Here is a 27,230-nt window from a genome sequence, read left to right on the forward strand (position 1 = left end):
TTCTCTTTTTATTGTTGATGTTGGACAATGAATGGGTCCTATCCATCTGGCCGGAGACATGAACTTAATCAAGTTTTAATATCGATGGAGTCCAGCCAATCATAAACAAACAATAGTGATAATTTATTTGAAAAATGGGCCAAAGTTTCATCGAGGGTCTGTTTGATTGTTTGTTTGTTGGTGAAGTGGGTGTGTATGTGATGGGGTAGATGGGTGGGTCCTCCGAGTGGTCATTGATGGCCCTCCAGGTGATGTGGGGGTTGGCAGTTGATCAATCAATCAGTCACCTCTATAAATCATTCATTTATTCATACATTCAACATCACCTTCCAACATCAATCAATCAATCATTTCATTAAACCTAAACTATTTATATTTGTATTTGTCAATCAACCAGTCTAGACTCTGACGCCAGACTTATGAATGTTGCTCCAAGCATAGGATACACGACAGCAACATCAATCGAGACAGAGACAGAGTAGCAAACATCAACAAATGGCGACAACTATACAGACGACAATGAATACATCAGCAACAGTACCAGTATCAGTACCAACGCCACCACAATCCAATAGTGGCAAGGAGTGGACGGATGTTACAAAGACATGTATTGTACTATTCCCATTCAATGCCACACACAAGTTCCAATTGCCATTGGCTGTTGGTGACCTTGTAAATATATATGCACAGACTATTGTGGATGGCGAACAGGGATGGTTCAGTGGCGTATCAGTCGCCACCCAAGAACATGGCATCTTCCCACAATCCTACGTGGCCCAACTACCCAACAACATTGACGAACTATCCATGCCACATAACGTTCCAATATCAACAAAGATGTATGTAATGTGTTTGATCAAGCATAGTTGGAATCATCCCACTGACTCCCACCCCTCCCCCAACCCCAGTGGAGCAACTAATGAACAGATGGCCAACTGTGCCATATTCAATGAGATAACAAACACGATTGTGGAGTGGGCCACGCTACTCAAGTTGTTCTCTCAGAACAAACAACATAATGACTTCAAAGTGCTGACTCAGAGGTTAACTCAGCTGATCCAGTTCCGCACTCAGCTGTTAACATTGTCCTCAGCCAAGGTATGTGTGTCGTCTGGAATGGAACCATTCCATCAATCAATCAATCAATCACACACTAACATGGACATTTAATTAATGAATACACAGGATATATCATTCGAGTTAAGAGATAAGATATTGACAGTGATTGATGAAGGAAGACAAGAGACTGGAATGACGGTGGTACTAAGAAAGGAGATGCAGAACACTCATTCCAATGCAACTACAAACCCACGCAATAGTAATACACCTCAATCATCACTCTCTGCCAGTGACCTAGTACTTGCCGACGCGGAAAACACAGGACTCTATACCCTATACACATTAGTAAGATCACTTCATCATCATGAGATCTCGTTGATTGAGTGCACTGACTGATCGATCAATCAGTGCACTCATATATCTTGATTGATCGATCGATCAGATTATAGATCTTAGATCTAACATGTACATTATATTACCATATATAGTATCAAGAGAAGCGATCAGGATCAGTGGACAGGACATTGGAGAGCATAAAGATTGAGGAGAAGATGGGCGGACAGTCGAGTAGTGGTAATCTTCAGTCGTTGGCTCCCCCATCAGTGATCGTGTCGTCGTCAGTTGGTGGCGGCACATCACCAAGTAATAACAACAGCAACACCACCACGCAAGTTGGAATGGTTGGATCGCCATCAATATCGCGCAGCGTCATCTCCAACTCCAGTACAGATCTCTCGTCACAAACATTCCAGGCGGGGACAATCAACAAGACCAGCAAGACGAATGCCTTTTTCAACTTCAACAGCGTTAGGATAAAGGGCAAGTCGCAGATCAACACATCATCCGGCGGCATTGGCCAGTCGATGTCGAACAGCTCGACCAACCTCACAGTGTCCAGCACATCGCCGCCTCCCTCGATGGGCAGTCCGTCGATCTACTCTTCGTCGCCCTCATCGTCGCCATCGATGTTTTCCATGTCACAGTCGATATCGACCAGCCCAATGGCTGGTTCGCCCCTCACAGGCAGCCCGCAGCTTATTGCCAAGGAGCCGTCACATGCCAGTGGCTTGACGCCTTCAACATCGCCAGGCGCTTCCTCACCCGGACCAAAGCCCGCGATTGGCGGCAGAAGCAGTCCAAATCCAATGTTAAACAAACCACATCTATTACCTACAACGAAGCCTTCGCGACAGGGATCATTCCTCGTGGCACAGCAACAATCTTCATCTGCCGCAGGTGGACCAAACCAATCCGAGGCAGCCGCGGCCAAAACAACCACATCACAGCTCCTAGTCTCACTCAGCAACTTCCTATATTCTGTAAGTTATTGACTAAGCCCTGGAATCATTCCATTCACTGACCCCCACCCCCCCACACCTGATCAATCAATGAATTAGTCTGGCGAGTATTTAGAGCTGATATTTAGTATATATAATAAGACGGATAATAAGTTCATCACAGAGAATTATTGTGGAATAGTTCCACCAAGTGGAATATTCGTGGAACCAGATAATCCTAATGAGAAGTTGCGAACAGTGTTCAAGGACCTTGAGGCCAAGGACTTGGCCTCAGAGCTATACCTCGTGGCCAAGATATACAAACGCACGTCCAACATCAACTCCAAAGACCCCAACAACTCTCCGACAATGACTCGCTCAAATGCCGCGATGATCCCATCCATCTCGCTGAGCGCCGTCGCCGCGACCTATCATCAAAACTCTGGCAAACAGTTCAAAAAGTACATTGGTTGTGGCGTCAAGCGACTGGATCTAGGCGCAGCGAGCACAGAGGCGCCTGTCGAGTTCATGATCCAGTTGTACACCAGCGCCAACGAGGCTGCAATGCCATCGCTGCACGAGAGCATCATCAACGAGGCGTCCAGCAGCTACGAAGCGATCGTGCGTGCCAAAGGCATTGTGTGCACGTTTCAGCACTTTGTCTGCGACTATGCGCAGTTCCTGGGCGCCAACCCGACGTTCCGAAACGTGGCGGCGTCTCTCAAGATGCAGTTGCCCGAGCTGGTGCTGCCAGGCAACGATCGAAACGACATCTACATTCAGATTGAGGACGGCGAGTTTGCAGACAAGAACATCGAGGTGGCCCTCGTGATCAAGAACGACGCAGGCGTCGTCATGACCGACTCGATCAAGTACGCGAATGGACAGCCCACGACGGCTGAGTACCGCACCAGCATCCAGACCGCCGGATCCAACGCCAGCAATCGCTGGAACGAGACGGTCAAAGTGTGGATGGCGGCCAAGACACTACCCTCAGCGCACATGTTCTTCGTGGCGCGCACATGCTCAGAGAAGCGCGACAAGGAGCGACAGACCATCGGCTACGGCTTCCTGCGATTTGTTGGCGACGATGGATCGGTGCTCAAGGACGGTGCACATACCATCACTCTGGTGCGCTCACCCACGGAAGATGTGCCCGTGGCCATCTACCTTCAGTCGCGTGGCGACCTTGACAACTCAGCTGGTGGCGCGGGCGCCAAGGCATCATCAAAGAAGACTCAAGACACGATGCGCATACGAACGACATTCGTCTCGACGACTCTGGCGCAGAACCATCACGTGGTCAACTTGACCAACTGGCAGACCTACAACGGCGAGCTCAGCGCGCTAATCAAAGACATCACATTCCTTGCGCAGCAGGACATCATTCGCAACCTCCAAGAGATCTTTTACAACTTCCTAGCGATCATGGACCAACAGCTCAACGACTCGCCGCTGTCAATGGAAATCTTCCGCGCGTTCACATTCATCATTGGTGGCCTTGTCGACTCGCGATCTGTCAACTACCGACCCGCACTTGATCTCTACGTGTCCAAGTACTTTGGCGCGTCAATGAATGCCAGCCTACAGCTGGTGGGCATTGCAGCCCACACACACCTGTTGCGCTCAGTCGTAAAGAGTCTCGAGAACTTTGAGGACCCAGCCAACACATCGCGAATCACCCTCTCGCTCAAGGCACTGGAGTACATCTTCAAGATGGTGGTGGCGTCGCGCACTCGCTTCCCCAACAAGGTGGACGCCGAGTACAACAACGAGACATACCTTGCCAACCTCAAGAGCGTCGTGGACACGCTGTGCGAGATCATGGTGTCCAACTCTCCAGCTCTGATTGGCGCGCAGACGATTGCGCTTAAGAACTTCGAGGGCATGTTTGCAGACATGCGCCGCTTCTTCACGATCGAGGAGATGGGTATCATCGCGCTCAAGTTCATGCGCTCAATCCAGCATCTCGAGAAGAACAAGCGATACAACCTGCTAAAGCTGCGTCTGCTGATCTCGTACATCAACGGTGACCTCATGCTCAACAAGGAGACACGTAAACAGCTGCACCCCATTGTGTTCCAGCTGCTGCTTACTCACTTTGGCAAGTCTTTTGAAGAGACCGACCTCTGTCTGGCCATCCTAGGACAAGTGTCGGACATCATGATCACCAAGGTAGAGCTGCGTGGAGACGACAAGGACGTCTGGCTAGTGGACATCATCTCATTCTTTGTTCAAATACTCGAGCTGCTGCAATTGATCAATAATAGTGTTGGATGTGCATTGCCCCCTGCAGACGCGCTGGCTCAAGCCGATCAGCGATCAAACTCAAACTCAAGCACCAGCTCACTGGCTGGCGCTACGACCTCTGCCAACCTCCTAGCAATCGTACAATTGCTCCCAGAGGACAGCCTCCATGACCTGCGTCTTAAAATCTACTCAATCATTCTTGGCACTGCCAGGCTTGCCGGCGCGCCTCAATGGGAGCAGATCAGCAAGACCCCCACATCGGTAAGTGAGAGTGGATGAGCATGCTTGTGAATGATCACTAACTGAAATCACTCAATCAAAATCAGAGAACCATGTTCATTGACTTGTTCACATCTCTGAGGCTGTTGCTCGAGTCACCCAAGTTCCCCAAGGACTTCTGGGCCTTCAATGTGTTTGTGTTGAAGACGATATTGAGGATGTCGCGTATACTAGAGGATGTCTCGTTCAATCCGACAAAGAATGGTGGAGTCCCACTTGACCTATCCATGCTACAGTCCTTCTTCTTGCTGACCACTGCATTCCTCAATTGCAAAGACCTCCAGACAGAGGTTGGCAATCCGGCCAAAGCAGTCTTCCTCAAGTCACGTTGTGGAGACGTGCGCATTGAGATGTCCCGTGTACTCGAGCGAGTATGGGCGGCAGTCCCAATCCAACAACGTGCCTCCTTCATCGCCATACTCATTGATCCAGTCATCAGGTTATTAGTTGTAAGTTGTGAATATCATGATCATCGGAACTATTCCACTCACCATCAATCAAACATGTGCAAATACAGAGCGAGATAATCGACGCCAAGAGAGTAGCAACAAAGATATATTACGATATATTGGAAGGAGAGATTGTGGCGACAGGTGCATACTTGGACCTGCTCAATCGTACTGTGGACACGTTGGTGGAGAGTGGCACAGGTGTCACTGATGGCCTGGCATGGCCAGTGGTCACACGTGGCATGGATGCACATCTACCATTCACTCACAAGACATTCGCGACATTCTTCAACTCGCAGTGCATGCAGATTGTGTTGGGCAAGTCCACCGAGGACACCAAGAAGAAGGCCGAGCAGTTCATCAAGGATATCATACAGTTTGTCTCGCTACTGGCCACATTCATGGCTGAGATCAAGAATCAGGACGACGAGGAGGTGTTCTCCGCCGTGTCCAAGCTCATCCAGTACTTCAAGGACAATCGTCGCACCAGCCACTTCATTCGCTTCGTGAGCATGTGCAGCAAGAGACACAGTGCCAATGGCAGCTTTGTAGAGGCCGCTGTTGTAGCAATGATGCACGCATCACTATACAAGTGGGATCATCACAAGGTGATCGACGCCATCGTCTGCGACTATGGTCCCTGTCCAATTCAGAAGGAGTCTGAGCGCAAAGAGGCCCTGTACAAAGAGATCCTCGCCTTCTACAACAAGGGCAAGGCATGGGACCTGGCCATCCCACTCCTCAAAGAGCTAACCCATCACTACACCATGAACTACTGTGACATGGCAGCCACTGCCAACTACTTGGTATGTATCATTCCCTCCTTTGCTCACTCTCATTCATTCACTCATTCACTCACTGACGCACGCCAACATGAACAGAGACAACAAGCGACATTCATTCAGAAGCTCAATGACACTGAGCCTGCATTAGAGGAGTACTTTAGAGTGGGATACTATGGCAAGAGATATCCGATCAATGTGCAGAACAAGGAGTTTGTGTACAAGGGCAATGATGGCGAGAAACTTGCAGACTTCACCGCCAAGCTCACAACAAAGTGGCCCAGGGCTGAACTACTAAAGTCAACAGAGCCACCAAGTCAATCAATAATGGACACTGATTCACAATGTAAGTTCAACTCTTTGTTGTGACGCCACTACCCCATGGAAACACGGAAACACACGGAAACACACGGAAACACTAACGGCAACACACTTGGAAACACGGCAACTCTTTAGATTTATTAATAACCCCTGTAAATGTATCAAGTATGAACAATGTACAAAGGAGACACAGTTTAAACAAGATTATAGATAGCTTTGGACCAAAGAGAAGGGTACCGCTGCGTATTCAACAACTCAATGCAAGATGCAACGTCAATGTGTTTGTACATGTCAAGCCAGGCTATAGGAGGCCCGGGGCCAGCGCTGTCAGGCCGGCCAATGACCTCGAGGACAGTTGGACACTAAACACCTATCTGGTGTGCGCCACACCCTTCCCCGGCACAGAGCGTCGCTCGCTGGTGGTCGAGCGCCATCAACAAGAGGTGTCACCCATTGAGAACGCACTCAACAATGTTGTGCAGCGCAACGAAGAGCTCATCTCACAGCTTGACAAGTACACTCAGGCACAGAGCAATGGAGCTCAAGAGAATGTCGCCCCACTCACTGCCACGATCGAGTCCGCCGTCGGCGGCAACACGGCCAAGTACGAGTACTTCCTGTCGCATAACTATGTCCAGAAGCATCCAGAGAGCAAGCATCTGGTCGAGTGTCTAAAGGTGGCGATGGACCAGCAGCTGATCGTGCTGGAGCAGGCGCTGCATCTGCACGCGCAGCTGCGTCCCGTGGACATGGCCGCGACACAAGAGCGTCTAGAGTCGAGTTTTGCCGCGATGAAGAATGAGCGAGCATCCTCCATTATTATTTAATGAACTGACTTCTTGCTTCAACTGTATCCATTGACTATCAAGTCTACAAACACCTTGAGGTAGTACTTGTCGAATCCACACTCTCTCTGCAGTCTCTCAAAGTGATTCTGGTGTTTCTCCAGCTGTTTCTCCAACTCTATGCTTCGTAGCGATAGTCTATTCATTGATGTGTCGTGGCGTGCCGTGAACGTTGCATGGCATGTGGCAGTTCATAGTTAGTTGGTTGTCGAGTAGGGCGTGGCATCCTTGATTGATTGACTTACGCCTTTATAAATACCATAACGATCATTCTCCAATGATTGGGAGACAGTGATGGTATTGGTCTGATCAATGAGAATGTGTGGACAAGTGATGCCATCTCATGTGATGATATATAATCTTGAAGGTCCAGTACCTTGACCACTGTTGGGTAACTAAATGATTGATTGATTGGTCGTCAGCTACAGCCACAGCCACAGCCATGAAACTGTCGGTAACATACTATTGTGATAGATATTGATTGAGTGCCATCTTGATGTGAGGCACTTGGTCGGAACGGATAAAGTCTGTGGATGTGTCGGTTGGGGATTTCAGGAAGGTCTCTGTCACTTCGGTGCGCCACTCACTCAGTGGAGCATAGACAGAGTGATAGTTTGATATTGGCAGCTGCTTGGACGCACTTGGCTCTAGGAATCCTGTCAGCGACTGATCCTCCACGCCACTATCATTTGAGTCCAGGTCCACATCTGATGGTAGACCTCTTGAAAGACTCTCCTCTGTATTTGCATCACCAAAGTCCGTGTCTGATCTACTATCATTCTGTATTTCTCGCATTATAACATCGCCAGTATCTTGTTGTTGTTGTTGAGTTGACTTGTCCATTATCTTTGCAGCCATCTCTGCTTCCTTGAATATGTCATGTACAGTTATCGCGGGTATGTTCAATGATGATGATGTGATTGTTGATTGATTACTTGAATAGGGTATAGTTGATTCTGTTGTTTGATGGAAGTTGGTATCAATTGGTGCCTTGTCTGCATCAATGTTCTCTACAATGTTCAAGTGTGCTCTGATTCATTCGTTCGTTAGTATGATTGATTGATTGGAATGGTTCCAGTGTGATTAATGACCTACTCGATGTCCTTTACCAGTGCATCTTCATTGATTGGTCTGATGAAGGGTGGGCCTGCGAGTTAGTCATTGATTGAGCTTGGAGCGCACGGAGCAACACAATATAACATACATGTTAAAGAGTCGTTGTTCAATCTTCCTGAAGTAGACTGGTGATGAGTCGATGCTGTGCTTGAACAACTTGGAGTTGGTCAAACATTCTGTGCTGCAATAGTTGGCCAACTCCTCTTGATCATAGACTCGTTGATCCTTTGTTGATATATAGTACTTGAACGGTAGTTTCTCTTTGACCACCTTGTTACACGTTGGATAGCCACATATCTTTTGAATGGCACGCTCAATCACTATATCCTCATAATGATTGGGTTGCAAGAATATAGCATACAACTTGAGTTGTTCCTCCGTCACTGTATTCTCAATCAATGTGGCCTGTGTCTCAAATGTCTTCTTCTCAATCATAACTCTATCCGTTATCAACTTTCTAACCTTATCTCTGTTGGGGTCATCTTGAACATCATCATTCTTCTTCTTTACACTATTATTGTTAACTTTGTTATTGTTGTTGTTGACATCTGTTGTAGTAGATGTAGATGTTGTTGTTGTATCCTTTAAAGGCCTCCTTTTGATCACCTTCTTGATGACTCGGACCTTTGGTCTTGATGGTGCAGTCGATGATGGAGGTACTGCCAGATTGCTCGTTGTTGGCAATATAGACTGTTGCTGATGCTGCTCCATCCTCTTCAATGTAAGAATAGGTCTATATTATGTATATATTGTTAATATATGTATGTAGTATATGTGTATCTATGTATGAATGAATGATTAAGTATGTATATGTTTGTTGTTGTATATGTTGTCTCTTCTCAAGATGTGTGTTATTTGAAATGTGTGGGTGACTGATTGAGATTGAATGAATGAAGGCAGGAAGTGCGAGGGGTGAGAAGATTGATTGATTGGTGATGAAGTGTGTTATGTGTACCTTGTGTTGGTCCAATGGGAGAGGGACAATTAATCTATCTACAAATAAAATAATATATACTATTATTATTCTCAATAAATAACAATTTTAAAATGTATTAAATAAAGTGGAAGCTGGAACTACCAGGGTCCACAGAGATTGAAAAGGCTAAGGCTTGGCTTCGCTTGGTATAGTGTCGGCTTGAAATACATGGCGTGAGTGTAGAGATTTATTCACTCAATCACTCAATCACTGATCGCTTGATTCGGTTCGTTCGGTTTGTGTTCGGGTTCGTTCATAAATGTTGTTGTTCATATCCATCCATCCATCCATCTTCAATAATCCATAAAGAGAGAGAGAGAGTGAGGTTCGCCAACATACTCACTCACTCACTCAGAGAGTAGATTTGGATCATGACTCGTGCAAGAGGTTCCATGCCTTGTTCATGTTCTCGTCGAAACAGTCTGGCATGAAGTTGTACCATTGCTCGCGACCATCGTAGAAGACGGTACCAGAGATGTTCATCCACATCTCTTTGGCTCGTTGTAGCTTGTGTCCATCGACCCACTGTTCATTGTTGATGGCCTTGAAGAATCGATCAGTGTGCGCTTTGATAAACTCGGCCGAGCGTGCCGATCGCTCCCAATCAATGAAGCGGAGGTTGCCTGGCGCGTTGGTCCACGTCGAGATGTTGCGATAGACGTCGGGGATGTTGATCGATTGATAGAAGCGCTCGAGTGATTGCAGGCCCGGGTAGCCCTGGCACCAGGACGACTCGACCAGCGCGCTCGTGTTGACCATTCTGATCTCCTCGGAGCGCTCCAGCGACTTGAGGTACAGCCACTTGATGCGCTCGAATCCATTGTCGTCCAACCAAAAGTCCACGTCGGCAGACAACAGTACACGGCCAATATTGTTCCTGCGGGCATACTGTATGATCTCATCAATCAACAACTCTGCCTTGTAATATCGATTGAAGTCTGATGGCATGATCTCATTGACCGTCGGCACGACCTTGAGTCCATTCTCCACGCTAAAGATGTTACCCTTGTGATGTTGTCCATGTGCGTCGCTTCAGTGATTGAGTGAATTAGTGAGTGAGTGAGGTCGATCAATCAACTAGTTGACATACCTTCCAAAATGTTCTCCACCTATTATACAATATTCATAACCTTCCTCTGACACAGCTCTACTTGATTGGATACTGAACAGTTTCTAATGTATGCGAATGGCAAGGTGGCGAGAGTGTCAGCGCGTGGGCATGATTGTCAGCCCCGACCTTTCTATACATACCTCACTTGGACAGAATCCTCTGGGCTCTCTGTCAAACAGTTGATGGAGTACATGGTTGGTGTGTTTGATGTCTTCTTTGACGAATCCATTGATGTAGGCGTCTTGATAGAGGTCGTCGAGACAGGGGTGTGCCAAGCCAGATGCGTGGAACGTTGATCCAATGATCTCTGATTGCTCCCAAGCCGAGAAAGTGCCCTTCTTTGCAGTCCTATATCTGATTGAGCCTTGTATTGAATGGTCCACACGTACTATAGCTTCCATTGTCTGACCAGACAATGCCCAACTGATTGGAATACCAAGATTTCCTTCATCATGTCCATACCATAAGCATTTGTCCTACATTCATTCATTCATTCATTAATTCATTCATTAGTACTCACTCATCGATCCCTTCAATCAATCAAATCAATCATACCATTAGTCTTGCAAGTTTGTAAGCTGGCTCATCATGTCCAATGTCAGCCCAAGGGGCAAAAGCAAACAATATTGGCATTGTTATTGTATTATAAGTATGAAWTAAATAAGGATATTAATATATATTGTATATATATGTATAAGTATAAGTATAAGTAGAAGTATGATTATAATGAATGAATGAATGAGTGAGTGAACATTGAAGTTGACAAGGTTACCCTTTGATAATTGTGTTTGTCCAATCTGCAAAGTGGTTGGCCCACTTTTAGATAAACATGGTGATGGTGGTACCCTTTTGAAGTGTCATTTGAATGATCTACACACTCTATCTCTTTAATTAATAATGTTAATATTATAATAATGTAGATCATTGCTCTATATCATATTACATTATAATGTACAAAGAGATAGAGTTAGAGAGAGAACAAACAAACAAACTTATTTATATATATATATTATGTCTTGATGAACATTTGAGTGGCGTTGAATGGAAGTGTCTCAATTATGTTGACATTCATTCAATCGTTCATTGACAAGAGAGAGATACTACATTGCAGCTCCACACTTATGTTCATCAAGACATCGACATCACATACAACAAGGAGACAAGTGTGATCGATCGATCATTCATTCAACGCAGGTGATGCATCACAAATATAAGAGTATGAATACAAGGAGTAATAGTAGTTTATTGATTTAGTTTGATAGACTTGTATGATGGGTCCTCAGATATGGTTTGATCGTCGAGGGTCCTCTTCGTCCCCATATGCTTCGTTCCGTTTGGCCTTGTCAATAGTCGATCAAAAATGGCCCTTATCTTGAGGTTTCCATTTGAGTTTGGAGCAGAGCAGAGTATTTTGTTCAAGTCCACCTTGACTCCAGCTCGTTGGTAAGGTGATGGTCCTCGTCGACCATCTGCTTGTTCACCTTCAAACAGATAACTTATTAGCTTGTGATGATTCTTCATTGATGCTTGTTTGATCGCATCAAGTGATGGAAAGTGTTTGTAGAGTTGCGCAGGTGTGATGCATCGCTGGTGAACAGCCTGGATGATGTCCAGACGACCTGCAATGCAAGCCCAATCGACCAAACGTACCAGTACATCGGAGGACTTGGAGGATTGGTAATGTTGGTCAACACTGAAGTATCCTTTATCAAGGCAATGATTGAGAACTGACTTGCTACAGTGCTCCAAGTTGATGAACTCGCTGGGATGCTCCTCCTTGGGGGCCAACCCAATAACATACTCCAATGATTGAATGTCGTCTCGTTTGATCGATGCATCAACAAGTTGTTTGAATAATGAGTTGTCCAGTTTCTCCATGATGAACTCATTGTTCTTGTTGTTGTTTTTGTCGAGGTCGGAGCAGTGATGTACAACCATCTTGATGGCAGCCAGTGACTTGTTTGATGCAATGATCAATAATCTGTTGAGAACATATCTTGAGATTGACTTGGGACCCCTCTTAAGATAGCCAGAGACCTCGACGAATGCACTCTCCACTTCTTCGAAGTCTCGCTCGTGCGAGTCAGTGTTATAACCATCCAAAAGAATGCAAAGGTCTTCGCCGTTGAACCCGACATTACTTTTAACATTGCCCAGCAACCATTTGATCGTGTCCATGTCGCCCACCTCCAACGCCTTCACAAGGGCATATCTATAATCTATTGTGATTGGACTGTCATTCTTGAGGCGGTTGTTATAGCTCTTGATGTGCGCATCCTTCATCATGTTGATCACTGGCTTGATCCTGTGCTTGATAGCATCGCCCATCACAAAGGATAGCTTGTACTTGATGTAGACAGGCTTTGCGATCAAACGCTCAATCAGTTCGACTGACATGATGCTGTGATGTATGCTATTCACAATACTTGGGGTCACTCTTTCCTTCTTCTTGGTGGCCTCTGCTGATGTTGTTGCTGCTGCCAGAGCAGTGAGACAGAGGTTGGCAACGTCCATATGTCCAACGATCAATGACTCTTTGAGTATCGTGGCCAATAATGTACGTTCGTTTAATGATGTACAAACGATTGGGAGGATCGTCTTCTCCAAGAGTTCCAAACTACCATGTTTACCAAAGGCTTGGACAATATCGTTTGCTATCCAAACGGTGTATTGGCTCAACCATCCAGCCAATGAGGTCCGAACAAAGTGATTGATGACTGGTGCCACATTCAGTTGGATTGCCTTGATAAATAGTGTCGGGTGTATTGTGGCGTTGAGCAGATTGTGTTGAAGGAGCAGTTGGAGCATCTCCTGTGCCCATGGCTTGTCAAGCCATCCTCCGCCACCACATATCTTATTGATATCTTCTGTTGTATGCATGGCTTGGAGTTTGACTCCACATCGTATGAGTTTGCGAAAGAATGATGGATGTTGGATAGATGACAATGAGCCAAGTTTGTTGATGTCTAGATCGAGGGCGTTGCTTTGGAATAGGAACATCATGACCTGGTCAAACATCCTCTCCCAATCAGGATGTGAACATGTCGATACATTCGAGATAAATGATTGGTAGAATTGTTTGTTATCGATAGTTGGGAGTGACATTATTGGATTGGCGAGAAGCACATCAACCACTCTTGAGTCACACCTGGTCATTGCAGAACCCAGCAGTCTGAGGTTAAATCTGATGGAACTGTTGAATTGTGATGGAGAGTATGCCTTGAGGAACCATTCTGTTGCGCCATACCTGATGTAATCATTCAAACAATGTCGATCAATCAACTGTGCACCCTTGATCACATGTCTGGCCTCAACACCAAGTGACTTGTGAACTACTCCAACTTGTTCCATGATGATCATTCCAAGCTTCCTGTTACCAAACACAAAGTGCACTGCTGTTTCCAACTGTCGCGAGTATGATGGTTCAATTTGCATCTTTGAGTCCACCACCTGTTGTTGTTGTTGTTGGCTAAAGTTGACGAGTTAGCGAGTGATCAATCAGTCTTTTATCCCAGTGCACAACAACATACTAAACATCATTGTCGGTGATTGATTTGATGTGATCACTGCACAGGTTGATCACTCTTGTCATTCCATGCTCATAACCAATGTTCTTGACTGCGTATATGGTTCTCAATCGATGTGTGATTGGCATGTTGGCAAATGTTGAGGAGTTGAAGTAGAACTCAAGTGAGTGAATGGAATTCGTCTCGGCCATCTTGATGAGTGTGTTCATGGAGGGACACGCCATTGGCATGATTCTGTCTTGACCAAAACGTTGAAAGAGTGATTGAACAACATGTTGTCTATCATATATAAATGATTGATTGATGATTCGTTTTATCAACTTGTCATCCAACTGATCGTCTTTGAACTGATTGATCACATGTTGAAACACTTCCTTGCGTTCATTCAATGCGGCCCACATACATATGTTGGGGATTCGTCTAACACTCTCAATGTGATCCAGTAAGGATGTGACGTCGTCCAATGATTCTGATGATATATACACCTGTGCATATTGCTTGATATCATACTTCAGTTCGCTCTGCTCCTCATCCTCCTCATCCTCCTCATCAAGTTTGTCGATATCCTGGATCTGTTGGCGCAACTCGATGAATAGCAGCGCCAATGTTTCGCGACATTTCTTCTTCAAAGCCTTCACAAGATGTAAGAGTTTGTAGCTGGTGCCGTAGTGAGTGTGGACTTGTTTCATGATCTCGGCTGAGAAGCCCGCGGCGTACTTCATCAATGTTTCCTCAACTTCGTAGTTGTGGTCTTTTGTCGGATGGGTGGCGATGTACTGGGCGACCATGTTCGCTGTGATGTTGCTGCCTAACTCTCCCGCCGCCATGCTCATGTTGAGAACTGCGATACCATGAGGCAATCTGATCTTTGAGTGTGGACTGAGGACATACTCTGCCATGGGCTTTGACATGCGTTGGAACATCTTGATGCTCAATTTAATTGGAGGAAGATCGATTGGGTGAGACTGGACCAATTCCAAGTCATTATTGCGGATCACTGACAAGGGTGTGATGCAGAATGGTCCGGCCAAATCCAGATGTTGATGTTGTTGTTGTTGTCGTAAATACTCAACGATTGATTGATGACCATGATCATTCGCAATTGTGATAATGTCTGTGATTGAGTTCTTCTCGATGAAATTGGCTACAAAGGGCCACTTGTTGAGCAATTGGAACATCAACATGTTGCCGGCTTTGGCACATCGTCCAAGACACTTGCCGATGAGTATGTTGAGCGCAACATCTGGTTGCGATGGTTCGGGCCATGGCATGTTGTCAAGGATGTATTGCACACTGTCCATCATGTTGCACTTGATCGAGTGCATGAGTGCTCTGTGCCATAGTTCTGTGAGACCAAACAGAGAGTTGAACTCCTCATGCAACACTTTAAGTACGACGACACCGACGCCACGTCTCTTGAACTTGACCACGGGTGAGCAGTTGATTGCTTTATCATCAAGTTTAAAGTGTTGGAGGAACAGACGCATTATATGTTCGTTGCCAGTGTCCACAGCCAGTGGGAGGCAGGACACGGCGGTGCTGGGCAACATGCGATCGAATGTGTTGTCAAAGAAGTGTTGGAGCATCTCGATGTGGCAGTTCCATTTGAGGTATGATGTGAGTGCAGTAATATCCATGACCATGGTCATTCTCGGATGTTTGCGCAGATGTCTGAACAGTGTTATGTTGTTGAAGGTTATAGTGTTTGACCAAAGGTTCTCATTTTGTGGGTAGTCTTCTGCGACGCTGTCGAATGCCTCGATGAACATCTGAGTGGCATTGTATGTCAACATCTCATTGAGATCACCGTTGGCATGTAGTTGAGCACCCTTTATCGTTGACATTATCCTCGTTCGATTGATGTCATCTGCATCATAGTGATCATCAGTGATGCGTGGCAATGGCAGACTACACCATCGTCGATGCATCTCACTGACATGCTTAAAGAAAAGTCTACACAACAATTTATTGTGGAACACTTCATGTATACTACTCTTATTGTTATTCATTATGTATGAGTGTGTATCTGTACCTGTATATGATTGAAGTAAAAAAGAACCGGATTAGCCATCAATGTTTGTTAAGGTTCCTAAATGGAACTTCAATTCTTAGAAAATATCTTCAATTTATGGGTTTCAAAGATATTTGAGAATTTCTCAACTTTGACTAGTTCATACTTCCAAGTTTAATAACAATAGGGCATTCAAACATTATGTCAACAACATTATTCAAGTGCTTGGAGCATGTGTCTTAATGACAAGGAGATGCCCACATACATACTCAAGCATGGCGACATTGATGTACTCCAACACTACCTCACAGTAACAGCCAACCGCATGTTGCCAAGAGACTTGTTGCTACAACTTCACCTCGCGGTGGACAGTGGCAACGAACAGTTTGTACGTCTGCTCCTCCAACACATTCATATCGACCTCAATTGGGCCTGGTTCAACGCCAACAATTTCAACATTAAGTTCAAACAACTTGGAGTCCGCGTTGGTATGCTCAGGTTGCTACACGAGGAGTTCAACTGTTTGTTTGGTCTCAGAAGTCTGTGGGAGGTGGCACTCACACACTCGGTCCGGTGTAACATGGTTGACAGTGTGCAATACATCTTGGACAACTTGACTTTAAATTCTGAGTTGTATAACATGCTCCCAAAGTGTCTACGTCGATGCGCCAAAGCCGGCAACATCAACATGTTCCAACTGATCTGTAGTACGCCAACTTGCAAACAATTCCTCATGGACAATTTATTTGACGCGACGATTGATGTTGCAGTCGATCACACCCAAGAGCAGTTCGTCAACATGTGTATCAACTTCATTATGGCAAAAGAACAATCTCAAGTCGGGCCGAGGAGGTTCTCAATGCCAGTCTGGTGTTCCCACCTGCCCACAGTCAACATCAACATTCAATGGACTTGTTGCATCGGGCAACACTCCGCATCACACCAATGGCCGCCATTCGCAACGATGACATTGTGAGTGTCCAATCATTCCTCAATATCAACGACCCACTCATGAAGATTGTGTTGGATAAGAAGCTTTGCCTTAAGCTATCCGAGTCAATGGTAGCATTGCTCTTTGGTCCACACACTTCATCTTTCAACCCTCTTAGCCCAGTCTACGGCCTTTCGTATGTCAGTTTTATCGAGTGCATTGGCCAGCCTGGCAGCAACATCACCGCGAACATAGTATCCCGGTTTATTGAAAATTGTCGGCAAGAGCTCCCTCGTTTGGATCGAGGTATCATGGAGTCTGCAGCAAGACACTCGGCTGCGGTGATGATGCAACTCAACATTCGGGCCCGAAATGCTAGCTATTCCTATGGATGTCTGTTCAACGCTTTGGATATGAGATGTCGCGAGACAATGACTTTGCTCTTTCAAAATCTCAATACAAACAACCCTGATGAGGATGGGATCAATCAACTCAGGGAGGCAGCATACTCATACATTGGCGCTGCTGAAACATCATTGGAGGATGTCATTCACATGCTGGAGCATATGAAGTTTGTTTGAGAAGATATCAACATTTGTCAGTGGGCCGTCTGCAATGGTCGCATGGAGGTGCTTGAATACATGATCAACTTGTTCAAAATAGATCAGTTTGACGACTCTGCTTTGAAGGTCATATTGGACAAGGCACTCGTATATGACCGAATTGACTTGGTACAATGGCTACAACAACGCTTTGGACGAGACAGGACACTGTCGTTGTCACCAACACTCGAGACACTTCTTGAGATTGCCAAGAAGAATTCCCTTCGCTCACTCGAGTTCCACTTCAACTCAACCAAATTCACAAACATGACCAACACACACAAGTTGCGAACTATCCACTCAATCATCAACAAATGTTATAAAAGTGGATTGACACGAGTGATCAAGTTGTGCGCTGATCTCATCGCTACCATCTCACATCAATCAGAGTAAGTTCCAATCTCATGGATCTATTCCATTCAATCAAACATCACTCATACAACACTCACTCACTCCAAATACAGTCTTGCACCCCAGATTGACACCAATCAATCAATGATTGGTTTGGATGACTACGTTCCAAAATGTTTACATCAGTATGAGAAAGCATTCCATTCTGTGTTTGGTAACAGGCTTGGAATGCTGATCATGGAACAAGTTGGAGTGGTTCACAAGTCACTTGGTGTTGAGGCCAAGCATGTGATAAAAGGTGCAGAGTTGATTGATCGACATTGTTTGAATGATTACATCAAATATGGCGCAACTGAATGGTTCCTCAAGGCATACTCTCCATCATCATTGGCAACAAACTCATCAAACTATAACACAGTATTAATGGAGATGGCTGTGATCAAATCTGACAAACGGGCGCTCGATGCACTCCTGGCCAATCCTTTTATGACTTTGCCGGCCAAGATGGAATCACTCTCTGATCAGTTCATCAATACTGTGTCAACATGTTCACATCCAGAATGGGAGAGGTTGTTTGATCAATACATCTTGATTATGCTCCAAGGTACCAAGCCAGAACTGGACGTCTGGCAATTTGATGAAATCCAACATCCGTCATTCCTTCACAAACTCATTCAATGTGGTAAAACCACACCCAGTAATCTCGAACCAATTAGTCAAGTCAGAGATAGCATGGAGAGCTGGCTGTCCAAACCATGGGCAATGGAGATGATCCAACTGCTTGATCAACTCACACTACTTCATCCCGACATACACCTTAATATTCTGGTCACTGCGATTGACGATGATATCACATCGTTGTTCCACCACTATCTCCCCCACATTTCTACAATGTACAACTCGAGAGCCAACGTATTATTACTTATTGATCGCTGTTGCATGCATGGTCGATTGGAATACCTTCAGAAGATACTACAACTTGTTTCAGCCTGATCAAGACAACCAATAGGCCATTCTCTCCAAGGTCAATCAATTTGGCACTAACCTACGGTCATCTAAATGTAGTCAACTGCATCCTCGATTCACTGTCCGCTAGCACCAGCACCAGCACCAGCACCGCCATAATCAAGTACGAAGTGAATATCATCCATCACAGTATCTTGACAATCGACTTGATTGAGCGATTGATGGTACATCCCAACTTAAATTGCAAGTTTGGCAAAGTGATGGGCATTGCGATCAAACATGGAATCAAACCAGTGATCAATAAGATGATGGAGCTAGCTACACAGGAAAGAACCAATCACAACAGATTATCAATATGCGCTTGAATGGGCATTTGAAGTGTGCGACTTGGACACAATTAGATGGATGGTGAATCATGATTCAGGTATAACTCCGCCCATCAAACTCTCTATTGACATATTTGGAAAGTTGTTGTCCAACTACAATAGCGACTACCAACTCAAACATGATATCTTCAATGAGTTTGCCAAAGTTCCCGAGGCAACACCGCAAACAATTGCCAAAGTAATGAGAATTGCAGCCTCAAAGTCATTGTCAGACATCAAGATTGTCTATGATCACTTCCACACTTATATTCGTCCGATCAAGGCTAATATAATCAAGTGTATGATTGAGGCCAGTACCGAGCGAGATGATATCGAGTCTTTGGATTATCTGTTCGACCTAGCTGGTACCAAACCAAATCCTCACCACCAGACATTGAATCCACGCGACCTCATCCCCAACCTTAGGTCCTGCAGCGCTTCAATCCTTTCACATTTCATTGACAAAGGATATATCAATGTCGACACCAATACCCGTGAACTCATTGACTTGGTGGATTGGGCTTGTGAGCAAATACGCTTGGACATTATCAAGGTTGTCCACCAGCGATGTCTCACTCAAACACAGATCAGAAGATATCTTCCCAAGGTAGGCTCAATCAACAAAGCAGCCGAATGTAACCATTACAAGTCACTCAGTTATCTGTTTGAGGGCAACGAGCTGGGGTGACATTGAACATGGTCAACTTGATCAAGGAAGTCCGCCATCATTCCATTCTCGTTGGCAATCTCAAGATAATTGATATGTGTGATCGACTGATAGCTCAACATAGCAATGTTGTCAAACCTCTTTCACGTTGGGCTGGACATCATGGCGTGAAGAGGATTGAGCGTGATGAAGATACATTGGAGAGTCAGTCAGAGCATGGCTCACAATCAAACAAGCATACAAGAATAGACCCATAAATAAAGAATCAAACCTTTGATCAAGAGAATTCGAGTGATTGAGTGTCTTGGTTGTTCGTTTTCATTCAAACAATCAATTGTTCATATTCATACAGATACAGGTACAGATACACACTCATACATTTACATAATAACAATGAATAACAATAAGAGTAGTATACATGAAGTGTTCCATAATGTAGTGTTGTGTAGACTGATCTTTAATCATGTCAGTGAGATGCACAGACGATGGTGTAGTCTGCCATTGCCACGCATCACTGATGATCACTATGATCATGATGACATCAATCATACGAGGATAAAGTCAACAATCAAAGGTTCAAAGCTGCATGCCAATGGTGATCTCAATCAGATGTTGAGATTCAATGCCACTCAGATGTTCATCAAGACATTTGACAGCGTCGCCCAACACTACCCTTTTGACTACGCACTGTTGTCTGAAGCGGTAATCCATAACAACACTACAGTGTTCAGACATCTTTGCAAGCATCCTAGTATGAACTTGATGTTAGATTCTCTTCCATCATATCTTCAAAGCAAGTTTTGCACATTAGAGATGCTCCAGTACTACTTTAACATCACAGGTCCGAGGAAGTTGCCCAAGGATAACATGGCCCTGCTCCCCATTGCCGTCGACACTGGTAACGAACATGTTGTTCGTCTGCTGCTCCATCATCTCAACATTGTAGACCATAGTCTTGAGGACTTCAAGAAGTTCAAAAGACCTGGCGTCAGTGTTGGCATTCTCAGAGTTCTGCACGAGGAGTTCAACTGTCTGTTTAGGTTCAAGATTCTCTGGCAAAAGGCACTCACCCATTCGGTCAAGTGCAACATGATTGACAGTGTACAATACATCATCGACAACATGCCGTGGCCCGAACCATATCCAAGTGCATATGATCAACTTATGTATACGTGTCTCGATCGTTGTGCGAAAGCATGCAACATCGACATGTTACAACTGCTATACAAGTCACACAGTATCGGCCAATTCATCAAGGACTCTAAACTACGACTCATTACACATGCGATTGACTATGGCCATCAATCATTCGTCGATCATCTTACCCAAATTGTAGGCTTGGGCACCAAGTCTATATTCTACATCACACCAATGTCTGCTATCCGCAATGATGACATTGTTGGAGCCGAGTCGCTACAGGGCATGCAGAAATATGATGTCTCAGTGAGTGAGAGGTTGTTCCGACGCATGTCGAGGGCGATGGCAGAGTACTTGGTCAGTCCGCAAAGCAAGATAAGATTGGACAGCAACAGTCTGATCAACATGAGCGAGGCCGTGGGCAAGCCCGGCAGCCACATCACCGCTGACTTGGTTATCCAATTCATAGCCAATCATACTTCACCAAACGACACATTCATGGAGGAAGTGATGCTGTCCGCAGCTGGGTACTCGGCCGAAGTACTAAGACATATTGTTCTTCGTTTCCCCTTCTATTTCGAAAACGAACATTTGATCAAGGCGTTGGATCATGGGTGTCAAGAGACTATTGTATATATCATTCAGACTATGAAGTTGAATCCGAATGCAGATGATAAATACAAGCTCGAGAAGAGTGCGCTTAGATATTTGTCCGCTGGATCATTGGAGATAATCACAATCATGCTGGATCGCATTAAGTTTGTCAGAACGAACACACACATCTTTTTGTATGCCATGATGAATGAAGATCCGAAAGTGTTTGAACATGTCATCAACCTGTGCACTCTGGATCAATTAGACAACTCGATATTGGAACTTATCATCAATCAATCCTTCCAATGTAATAAGCCAAACAATTTGAAACTGCTCCAGGATAGGTTTGGACATGAACACATCCAGCCCATAATCCCATCACTCAAGCTACTTCACCATATGGCCGAACTCAATGCCTATCATTCATTGGAGCATCACTTCAACACATCATCGACATTCACCAACATGCCAATCACTCATCGATTGCGAATCATCTACTCAACCATGAATGCTGGTTATAAACATGGTATGACTCGAGTGATCAAGTTGTGCGCTGATCTTATCAAGTCAATCAATCATTCATTCAATCAGTAAGTTGGCACAGCATCAATAGCTGAATCACACTCACTCACTCACTCACTCACTGACTTTCTATCATCATATTACCAGACTGAAACAAGTTGACAATGTATGCACTGTAACATGTTCACGACAGGTGGAAACAGCAGTGCACTTTGTGTTGGGTGACATGAAGCTTGGTATGCTCATCATGGAGCAGGTTGGAGTGGTTCACAAGTCACTTGGTGTTGAGGCAAAGCATGTGATCAAGGGTGCACAGTTAATGGATCGACATTGTTTGAATGATTACATCAAGTATGGCGCAACTGAATGGTTCCTCAAGGCATACTCCCCATCGTTGTTCTCCAACACATACCTCTGCAATACAACATTGTTGGAGACAGCCTTGGAGAGATGTGAACCAAGAGTGGTAAATGTACTGTTGGCCAATCCCATCATGACAGTCCGAGACATCCCAAAACTCAATATGCGCTTCATCTCAAAAGTTTCGTCATGCTCACATCCTGACTGGGAGATGATGTTTGATCAATACATTTTGATCACATGTCAAGGTGACACACTGGAGTTTGAAGATGATGCTGGCGTGTTGTCTTGCGTCCAACATCCATCATTCCTTCGCAAGCTCATCGAATGTGATGTCAAGCTGAAAACCATTGGAAAGTCATCATATGAGTTGGACAATATCGCTCAAGGTTGGCTGACCAAGCCATGGGCTATGGATATGTTCCTTCTTCTTATTCAACATAGTCTCATTTCACCTGACCTACATTATAATTTATATATTATGGCAATCGATCACGGAGTCACATCGATCTTCAACTATTATTCAGAGAAAGCACTAGTTGGCTTGTTGAACAAAAGTATTGGCTCAAAGGCTGCAATGGATATCATGGAGCACTGTTGTATACATGGAAGACTGGAATACCTGGTGTCTGTCCTCCCAATGATCAACGAGAGGTTTCCAATCAATCACACTTCATCATTCTCAGTGGTTAGTTCAGCATTGGTTGGTGGGCATATGGATATTGTCAACTTCATCCTGGACAATCTATCATCCTCTTCTTCATCGACAAAGGATGGAATGCATTTGGTGAACAAGATCCACTATAATATCATGTCAGTTGAGTTGATTGATCGACTGATGGCACATCCTCACATTACATGCAAGTTGGCCAATGTGATGGGCGCGGCTGTTAGGTTTGGAAACAAGCCAGTGATCAGAAAGATGATGGACCTGCACAGCAACAAGATAGTTTGCACTGATTACAGATATGCACTTGATATGGCAATGAGAGTGTGTGACATAGATTCAATCAAATGGATATTGGAAGTTCAAGGAAGTTATGTTCAAACTTCAGATCTGTTCAAATCACTTGAAGGACCAAATGATAGCCTTAGACTAGAACACTACAAGCTCTCTGAGGAGGTGTTCCTCGAGATTACCAACAACATTCAAAAGGGTAAGACTTACATGCCCTCATTGATATTGTCCAAACTATTGGGTATTGCATCAAAAAAGTCACTGGCCGCCATCAAGATGGTCATGGATTACTATTCAAGAATCGGAATCGATGAGATCAACAAACTTGGCATATCAAACTTCAGTTCATACATTAGTAATAGCATCCACCGTGATGATATCGAGTCAGTGGAGTATCTGATCAAACTTGCCAAAGTGGAGACCAATGATCAATACTACCAACTAATAGAATTTGGACCTCTCAGCAACGCATCAATACTTTCACATTGTTATGACAGAGGATACATTAGTGTTGATGACAAATCTGAAGCACTGCTACAAATGGTGGATAACGCCTGTTGTCAAGGATACTTGGACATCATCAAAGTAGTTCATCAGCGATGCATCACTCCCGCTCAACTCCTCAGACACCTCCCATCATACCTGGCCATCATCAAAGCATCACTCAGCAACCATCACATGATGTTAAGCTATTTGTTTGAAGGTGATCAAGTGGATGGTGTATCATCATTCGAACGAGCACAGGTCAAGTTCAACATGATCAGATTGCTACACACAGTTCGTCATCACGCTTATGGACCTGGCAACCTAAAGATCATAGCAATGTGTGATCGATTGTTATCAAGAGCACTGTCATTGCCTCGCTCTCCGTCACCAATTGAACAATATGTAGGAGTGAAGAGGACTCTTGAGACTGATGAGCCAGCCATATCCCCGCCACATAAGTCCTCCAAGCATTCCCATAAATTATGAATAAATGAGGGAAACACTCAAAAGTCGTTGTGACTTGTGCACACTTTCATTCATTCATTCATTCTATTCATACAAATACATATACATATACAGATACACATACATATATACAATGAATAACAATAATAGTTGTATACACGCAGTGTTCCACAATAAATTGTTGTGTAGACTTATCTTTGATCATGTCAGTGAGATGCACAGACGATGGTGTAGTCTGCCATTGCCACGCATCACTGATGATCACTATGATCAAGATGACATCAATCATACGAGGATAATGTCAACGATAAAGGGTGCAAATTTAGAGGCCAATGGTGATCTCAATCAGATGTTGCAATACAATGCTACTGAGATGTTCATCAAGACATTCGAAAGAGTGTATAACAACAACAACACCAACACATACACATACCAACTCAACAACCATCTATTGTATCTTTCAGCACGCTATAACAATGACGTTGTATTTATATATCTACTCAACAATCCCCGTATGCCATTAAGCAATGAACACTTTAGAATCACTTCGTTCATTTGTACACATGGCAACACCGATATGCTCCAACACTACCTTGACGCCACAGCCTATCGTTCACTCCCCAGCGACTTGATCACCGACCTTCCCCTTGCCATTGACTCTGGCAATGAACAGTTTGTTCGATTGTTTCTCCAACATCTCACCTTCAACAAACACACTGCCAAGGATTTGGTAACGAATGTCCAGTTCAAACGACCTGGTGTCAGTATTGGAATGATCAGGTTGCTGCACGAGGAGTTCAACTGTCTGTTTAGCTACAGTGACCTCTGGCAGGCAGCTCTCATCAACTCAATCAAACATAACATGTTGGAAAGTGTATAATACATCATTGACAGAATGTTGCAGCTTGGGCTGGACCCTAGCCATCAACTACTCCTCCTCAAATGTTTGCGTCATTGCGCCACCAATGGCAATATCCCAATGTTGGAGATGTTGACCAAGTATCCAAAATTCGACGAGTATATGTTGAATGAGAGTATGGTCCAAGTAGTCCAAAGTGCTTTTGACAATGACCATCAATCATTCATCAAGTATATGTGTCAACAACATATTGGCAAATATACATTCAACAAAAGAGCAGAGAATATGTTGGTCAGCCTTCAGAACGAAGATAGATCTGTTCGAATCACACCAATGGAAGCAATACTCAAGGATGACTATGCCAGTGTGGAATCATTCATCATTGATGGATCACTCAAGTTGTGTGAGGAGACATACAAACTGATGTCCAAGTCGATGGTCGAGTTTATTGTCGGTCCACGTGTCGACCAATTCACTCTTGGCGCCATTTCCCTCATCGACATGATCAAGGCCATCAACAAACCAGAGAGCCACATCACAGAGGACCGTGTATGTCATTCATAATCAACTGCATGTTTTATGAGGGAACAAACTTCCAATATGCCCTGAGGCTAGCAGCAGGAGTCTCAGTCAAAGTGATGAAGGTGATCGAGGTTCTCCACGATGTCTCCCCAGAAGAGGTGGGGGTTAAATATTTATTGGAGAGAGCTATGTCAACCATTGGTAATCTGTCCAAGAACTCCACATATCCATGATCCAAACATTGATTGAATAGTTCGTATGCCTCAAAACCACTATCAAACCATGTGGCAGGTGATTGGTCGAACAAGTATTGGACAACAGGTGTGATGTTGTGTTCGATGGCGGTGAGACATAGATGATTGTATATCCTATGACCGAGGAGTGAGTATTGTTCAAGCAGTTGGATCATCTCGATTGCCCATGGTCTGTGGAGCCATCCCGATGGATGAATAATGTTTTCAATGTCATAAAATGATGTGAAGGGATCGAACTTGACACCGCATTGAATGAGTTTGCGAAAGTACGATGGATGTTGCACCAATGACAACTGGCCGTCGAAGAAATTAAAAGGTGCGTCACCGAATGAGATGGCGATGAATTGATCAAACATCTTCTCCCATGCAGGATGTGTACATGATGACGACATATCATCGAAGAATGATTTGTCAACACAGTTGTCCATTGGCTTCAGAGTCATTTTGGGGTTGGCTAGTAGCACCTCCACAATTTCAGTACGACACTTGGTCAAAGCTGTGTACAACAATGTTTGGTTCACATCGTTATTGTCTTTGTTTGACAACGATGATCTGGAGTATGCCTTGAGGAACCATTCTGTTGCTCCATACTTGATGTAATCATTCAAACAATGTCGATCAATCAACTGTGCACCTTTGATCACATCAACACTAAGTGACTTGTGAACTACTCCAACTTGTTCCATGATGAGCATTCCAAGCTTCCTGTCACCAAACACAGAGTGTACTACTCTCTCCAACTGTCGCGAACATGGTTCAACCTGCATCTTGATGTCAAGTACCTGTTCTTGATGCCTAATCAAGGAATTAGTGATTGTAATGGTATTGATTGAATGAATGAGTGTTTGCATACCCATGAACGTTTGATGTGATGGCCTTGATATTATCAGCGCACAGTTTGATCACTCTTGTATGGCCAGACTGATGGGCACCACTCATGATCGAGTGAATAGTTCGCAATCGATGTGTGTTTGGAATGTTGGTGAATGTTGATGAGTTGAAGTAGTACTCCAGTGAGTGATAAGCATTGCTTCCTGCCATTTCATCGAGCTTTCTGAGTGTTGGCTGATCCAATGGCGCCACCCTGTCGATTCCAAATCGATGTTGAAGCGTTTGAATATATTGAGGCTTGTCATTATACATTGTATGTTGTATAATACGTCTGATCATACTGTCACTCAGTTGATC

At 44.6% G+C, this 27,230-nt stretch overlaps 10 protein-coding genes across 10 annotated transcripts; 6 read left to right on the top strand and 4 right to left on the bottom strand.

Moving 5' to 3' along the window:
* Window positions 1–519: 519 nt before the first annotated feature.
* On the top strand, window positions 520–7,244 carry SAMD00019534_101000 (hypothetical protein; the record flags this gene model as incomplete). The annotated part of the gene is made up of 9 exons (XM_012894739.1): window positions 520–839; window positions 909–1,098; window positions 1,186–1,404; window positions 1,548–2,378; window positions 2,457–4,847; window positions 4,913–5,314; window positions 5,383–6,120; window positions 6,196–6,442; window positions 6,628–7,244. 9 exons carry the CDS (start codon window positions 520–522, stop codon window positions 7,242–7,244), a joined length of 5,955 nt encoding a protein of 1,984 aa, XP_012750193.1.
* Window positions 7,245–7,261: 17 nt separating this feature from the next.
* SAMD00019534_101010 (hypothetical protein) lies at window positions 7,262–9,089 on the bottom strand (the record flags this gene model as incomplete). Its single annotated transcript, XM_012894740.1, has 5 exons — window positions 7,262–7,400; window positions 7,508–7,657; window positions 7,726–8,292; window positions 8,358–8,393; window positions 8,467–9,089. 5 exons carry the CDS (start codon window positions 9,087–9,089, stop codon window positions 7,262–7,264), a joined length of 1,515 nt encoding a protein of 504 aa, XP_012750194.1.
* A 634-nt stretch (window positions 9,090–9,723) lies between these two features.
* Window positions 9,724–11,098, bottom strand: SAMD00019534_101020 (hypothetical protein; the record flags this gene model as incomplete). Its single annotated transcript, XM_012894741.1, has 4 exons — window positions 9,724–10,384; window positions 10,445–10,527; window positions 10,606–10,941; window positions 11,021–11,098. 4 exons carry the CDS (start codon window positions 11,096–11,098, stop codon window positions 9,724–9,726), a joined length of 1,158 nt encoding a protein of 385 aa, XP_012750195.1.
* Window positions 11,099–11,880: 782 nt separating this feature from the next.
* SAMD00019534_101030 (hypothetical protein) lies at window positions 11,881–15,836 on the bottom strand (the record flags this gene model as incomplete). Its single annotated transcript, XM_012894742.1, has 5 exons — window positions 11,881–11,946; window positions 12,116–13,649; window positions 13,713–13,934; window positions 13,996–14,230; window positions 14,396–15,836. The coding sequence occupies 5 exons, from the start codon at window positions 15,834–15,836 to the stop codon at window positions 11,881–11,883; spliced, it is 3,498 nt and encodes a 1,165-aa protein (XP_012750196.1).
* Window positions 15,837–16,235: 399 nt separating this feature from the next.
* On the top strand, window positions 16,236–16,979 carry SAMD00019534_101040 (hypothetical protein; the record flags this gene model as incomplete). The annotated part of the gene is made up of 1 exon (XM_012894743.1): window positions 16,236–16,979. One exon carries the CDS (start codon window positions 16,236–16,238, stop codon window positions 16,977–16,979), a length of 744 nt encoding a protein of 247 aa, XP_012750197.1.
* A 578-nt stretch (window positions 16,980–17,557) lies between these two features.
* On the top strand, window positions 17,558–19,012 carry SAMD00019534_101050 (hypothetical protein; the record flags this gene model as incomplete). The annotated part of the gene is made up of 3 exons (XM_012894744.1): window positions 17,558–17,925; window positions 18,001–18,799; window positions 18,953–19,012. 3 exons carry the CDS (start codon window positions 17,558–17,560, stop codon window positions 19,010–19,012), a joined length of 1,227 nt encoding a protein of 408 aa, XP_012750198.1.
* Window positions 19,013–19,258: 246 nt separating this feature from the next.
* SAMD00019534_101060 (hypothetical protein) lies at window positions 19,259–19,906 on the top strand (the record flags this gene model as incomplete). Its single annotated transcript, XM_012894745.1, has 1 exon — window positions 19,259–19,906. One exon carries the CDS (start codon window positions 19,259–19,261, stop codon window positions 19,904–19,906), a length of 648 nt encoding a protein of 215 aa, XP_012750199.1.
* Window positions 19,907–20,359: 453 nt separating this feature from the next.
* SAMD00019534_101070 (hypothetical protein) lies at window positions 20,360–24,428 on the top strand (the record flags this gene model as incomplete). The annotated part of the gene is made up of 4 exons (XM_012894746.1): window positions 20,360–20,636; window positions 20,697–22,206; window positions 22,286–23,491; window positions 23,588–24,428. 4 exons carry the CDS (start codon window positions 20,360–20,362, stop codon window positions 24,426–24,428), a joined length of 3,834 nt encoding a protein of 1,277 aa, XP_012750200.1.
* A 277-nt stretch (window positions 24,429–24,705) lies between these two features.
* SAMD00019534_101080 (hypothetical protein) lies at window positions 24,706–25,287 on the top strand (the record flags this gene model as incomplete). The annotated part of the gene is made up of 1 exon (XM_012894747.1): window positions 24,706–25,287. One exon carries the CDS (start codon window positions 24,706–24,708, stop codon window positions 25,285–25,287), a length of 582 nt encoding a protein of 193 aa, XP_012750201.1.
* Window positions 25,288–25,843: 556 nt separating this feature from the next.
* Window positions 25,844–27,185, bottom strand: SAMD00019534_101090 (hypothetical protein; the record flags this gene model as incomplete). Its single annotated transcript, XM_012894748.1, has 2 exons — window positions 25,844–26,837; window positions 26,896–27,185. The coding sequence occupies 2 exons, from the start codon at window positions 27,183–27,185 to the stop codon at window positions 25,844–25,846; spliced, it is 1,284 nt and encodes a 427-aa protein (XP_012750202.1).
* Window positions 27,186–27,230: the final 45 nt, after the last annotated feature.

The sequence above is a fragment of the Acytostelium subglobosum genome (assembly GCF_000787575.1).
Source record: "Acytostelium subglobosum LB1 DNA, scaffold: scaffold25, whole genome shotgun sequence".
NCBI lineage: Eukaryota > Evosea > Eumycetozoa > Acytosteliales > Acytosteliaceae > Acytostelium > Acytostelium subglobosum.